Source organism: Athene cunicularia, assembly GCF_003259725.1.
Source record: "Athene cunicularia isolate RWA chromosome 3 unlocalized genomic scaffold, athCun1 chr3_part1, whole genome shotgun sequence".
Taxonomy (NCBI): Eukaryota; Metazoa; Chordata; class Aves; order Strigiformes; family Strigidae; genus Athene; species Athene cunicularia.
Window position 1 is genome coordinate 28,826,915 of NW_020799097.1, and position 4,436 is coordinate 28,831,350.

General features: G+C 36.4%; 1 protein-coding gene across 8 annotated transcripts in view; it reads left to right on the plus strand.

The window, feature by feature from the left end:
* Positions 1-4,436, plus strand: part of PHF3 (PHD finger protein 3) — a 41,567-nt gene that overhangs the window by 11,237 nt on the left and 25,894 nt on the right. For all 8 annotated transcript variants that reach the window (XM_026844413.1, XM_026844417.1, XM_026844416.1 and 5 more), the window contains one exon: positions 181-2,002. In XM_026844413.1, coding sequence (XP_026700214.1) covers positions 181-2,002 — 1,822 coding nt within the window. The remainder of the gene's footprint in view (positions 1-180; positions 2,003-4,436) is intronic.

Genomic DNA, 4,436 nt, shown 5'->3' on the forward strand with positions numbered 1-4,436 from the left:
GGGGTGGGTGTTTTTTTTTTCTTTTGTTTGGTGGAGTTGTTTTTTTTTTTTACGTTTAGGAAGCAACTAAGTATTAAGCTCTCTTTGTGTTCAGTAAGCTAAATCAATTCTAGGTAAGTCTTGTATTTTCAAAGAGGAGGACACAGTATAGCTAAGACTTACTCTTTTTTCCTTTCCTAGAATCAGTACGGAGCTTGCGACAGAGCACGCTAGCCAAGCGTTCAAATGTTGCACCTCTTGTTAATACCAAGAAATCATCTGTAAAAAGTGGTTCTGCTCCAAAGAGTGGACAGAAACAAGAGAGAAGTCCAGCCAAAGAGACAGATGTTGCTGCATCCTTGAAAACAGAGCAGCCTAAAGAAGTTAGGCGTAGTACAAGACGATCAGGGCAGACGGAAGGAACAGCAGCAGCAGTAACAGCATCCCAAAGTAATACAAAATGTCTTTCTGGTCCCGAAGAGGTGAATGAAATAAAGTCTGAAACCTCTGAGCAGGCAAAAGTTGAGGAAACATCCCAAGAGTTAAGTTGTACTAATGTAGCAGGAGCCTGTTCTCCTTCTCCTAGGGAAACAAAAGAAATAACAGAGGTTGCAACGAAGACTGAATCTGGGAATGCTGAGTCAGTTTGTTTAGTATCTGCAGATACTAAAATTCCTGCAGTTAAACATGAAGCAAATGATGTGATTGGTTCAGTGGGCTCTGAAACTTCTTTAGAAGAAAAGACTGAAAATAAACCAGAAGAATTGGAGAAGACGGAAGAGCATGATCAAAGTGGAGTTACTGCAAAAGCTGATGATCCATCTAGTGCTTGTGTGAATCCAAGTGAAATTTGTGAGACCTTTTCAAATTTGTCCAGCTCTGTAGAAGAAGGGGTTGACTGTAGTTTAGGTTCCCATAATGTGGAAGTTCCTGATGAAAATATGTTGTCAGTAAAGGAATGTGTAACAGAACCTGTAGATAATGACAAGGGAATGGAGAAAACTGTAACTTCATCTGAGAAACTATTGGACAGTACAGAGTTCAATAATAAAGACTTGAAAAGCAAAGAGTTAACTTCTGCTGACCAAGGAAATAGCAATTTAGAAAGCACTGTTCTTGACCAAACAAGCCAAAAAGTACAGCAGCAGATCAGCAGTACTAAAGTAGAAGGCTCTGAGGCATCAGAATTTCAGGATGATGATAAACAAACTACCATTGCATCAAAATGTGAAAAGAATGTTAGGCCTCGGCATAGTAAATCTGTAATACAGAATAAGCAAAATCTGACTGCAGGTCCTCGACAGAAATCAGATACAGTGCAACAAGAAATAATTCGTTCAAGAACAAGAGCTGGACTTACTGTTTCAGGTCTTCACAGTCCATCTTCAGCAAGTCTGAAGCGGAATGCAGATGAGCAAGAGAGTCATCAGCACCCAAATAACCCAGTTAAAATTAGGAAGAAACAATCTGATTTGGGTTTGAAAGCAAAGAGCTGTGTTTCAGGGGTGACTGTAAAAAAGCAGACCAATACAATGCTGAAGAAAATACCCCGAGTCCAGGCTTCTGGGCAAGTACAGAAGTCATCAATTCAAAGAGCAAGTGAGAAATCTCCTACTCATCAAAGCTGTTCTAAAGATACACACCACTCTGTGCAGTCATTATCAGGGCATGTTTCAAATCTTGGTCAGAAGCAAGCCCAAGGTCAGAAACACCAGCTTGCAACTGTACTAAAAACAAATAGCTCCACAAAGGAGGAGGCAGAGACAAAAGATCCTCCTGTTGTAGAACATCTGAAGGAGGATGATAAAGAAAAAAACAAATCAAAAAGAATTGATAAGAATCTCCAGCCTCGACAGAGAAGAAGTAGCAAAAGTCTTTCACTTGATGAACCTCCATTGTTCATTCCAGATAACATTTCAACTGTTAAGCGGGAAGGCTTGGAACATACCTCTGCAAGTGAAAGCAAATATGTTTGGGTGCCCAACAAGCAGTGTGGCTTTTGCAAAAAGCCACATGGCAACAGGTGTGTGTGGCTTTGTGTCTAAGGAATTTATTATTGGTCTCAAAAGATAATTCTTTTTCTCTCTTGCCAAATACTTCATACTGCTGGTGCCAAAACAAAAAACCTTTATAATGGAATCCTGTCTGTTATACTGTCAATTGATTAATTTTTCACTCATACACTTTTTTGTCTTTTAGATATTTTACTAGGAATGTTTTATTATATGAATACATTTTTTGATGAGTGTGTAATTCTGCTGTGCTGTTAAAATACGTACTTTAAACTTGACTTTTCTTTCATAGAAAAGAAATAAGGCTAAGATGTCTGTGTTCCAGATTCTCATTTCCTTCTTTCCAGAGACATATTAAGTTGAAGGGCCACCATCAACTGAAAAAATCAATTAGCTGTTTACATGTGACTTCCCTTGTAGAAGTATGATTCAAATACCTAAGAAATTTAGAGTTTTTTTTCAATTTGTGTAATTGTTGTTGTGAGGCTCTTGTGTAACAAGAGTAATGAAGTAGTTGAGGGGGAGTGGAAGGGTAGGAAGAACATCAGTCTTAAAAAACCTCCATAAAATTTCTATGTGGACATATTTGAAATTGCCTTTAACTGAACCTAATAATGAGGTTGCATCTCAAGTTGCTAATATCCCTCTGTGACAAAAGTTATTCTTCTACACTCTAAGTGAACTGAAAAAGGCCTTTGAACTATCAGTCTGTCAATCCAAGAATAAGAATTCTGCTATTACCACTTCTTATTTTCTGGATTAAATATTCAAGTATTTTTTTTGTAGTTGCAGTTCCACCTGCTGATGTCTTTTTTTTTTTTTTTTTTTTTCCCCCCAAACTGAAGATGTTTCTGATTAGTCCTGTGAGAGAAACTTTTAATAGTAATTTTCAGTGAGTGTACTTTAGAACTCCACGTATCAAAGTGAAATATGGAACAATTACCTTTGGCGCCTGAGGTTTTTGTAGCGTTCATGTGTATCTAAGAAGAACCCTTGTGAGTTTTATTGGTTTTATTACATTATATTTTAAAAACAAATACATAAAATTCATTTACTGTGCAGCTATAGTAACTGCATAAATGTGGCCTATTAAAAGAATTAATGCTAGGTTTGCTCTGCCTAGTTGGTGAGAATTACCTCATTGAAGGGGCATTGAAACTTAGTTCTGTGTGGTTTTGTTTTTGTAAAAAAAATCCTTTTACTGTTTGGACTGTCCCTTTACCATTTGTGCCTCTCTAATAGTGTTTAATTTTATGCAGTTTGCATTTCCTTTGTTTTTATCATCTCATGTATTACCACAATGGTAGAAATACATGGGTAGCCTGTATTTCAATGAATTGTTTAAATTCAGAAAGGCTACTTCCTGATACAGAAATGCTTCTGTGGATATTTTTAAAGCAAAATACACATATTTGGGTTTTAAACTGCTTGGTATCTGTGCAAAATTCAGCTTTGAGTTGAACTCATCCTGGTTTTATATTTCTGCTAACATTTTAAACATTCTATAGGTTTTCTTTTTCTGAATGTGGTGTTAGAGTTCAGAAAATCTTGACTTTTAATACTAAGTGGATCTAACTGATACTGGGAGGATACAGCAGTGAGGCAGATCTAAATCTGCTTGTTTTCATTTATAAAGTCCAAGTAATGCTGCAGAAGATACATATACTATGCATTGATACAGGATTAAATGCAACAAACTGGTTTTGCACATTCCCAGCTCTTGCTTACAGTACTAGAAGAATAGTACAATATATGGATCACCAGCTGCGTGCAGATTGAGAGAGCCCATGAGTTGCCACAGATGATGATTACTGGTATTATTAAATTTGTAATGTCAGTCTCATTAAGGGTCTTTTTGCTATGTCTGTGTTACAAAACTGTAACTACAGTTTTAGTGGGAAAAGATCAGATTTGCTAAATGTAAAAAGGTATTTAGTACACAAGCACAGAATTTTTGTGTATAGAATGTTACTGGGATACACTAGTGGAGTGAGGAAGCTTGTAGTAATGGTCACATGCTTAATAACAGAAGACTTAAGACTGCCAGTCCAGCACTTTTTATCCTCACTATTCTAAAAAAAGAAGTTTAATTTCTTCAGATCACTTTTATTTTGTTGTTACAGGCCACAAATAAAAACTTAAACCTTTCAGATTCACTTGATGTCATTAAGGTGCAAGAGGAAGCAAAACTTGTATTTCAGATATCTTGGCATTTTGTACTTGTTTAATTATTGCTGCAAGAACAAGAAAACATTTTCAGAGTGGTGCAAAACAAAAAAAGCTTAACATTATAAATTTTACTTTTATCACTTGGAAAAACATCAAAACTATTGAAATTGACTATAGTGATAAGGTGTTTTTTATTTGCTTTGTGGATTGCTTTTCAAGGAATTGTTTCCCTTCTGTAACAGCCTAGCTGGTTGGCCTGTTTCCTCCCCCCTTCCC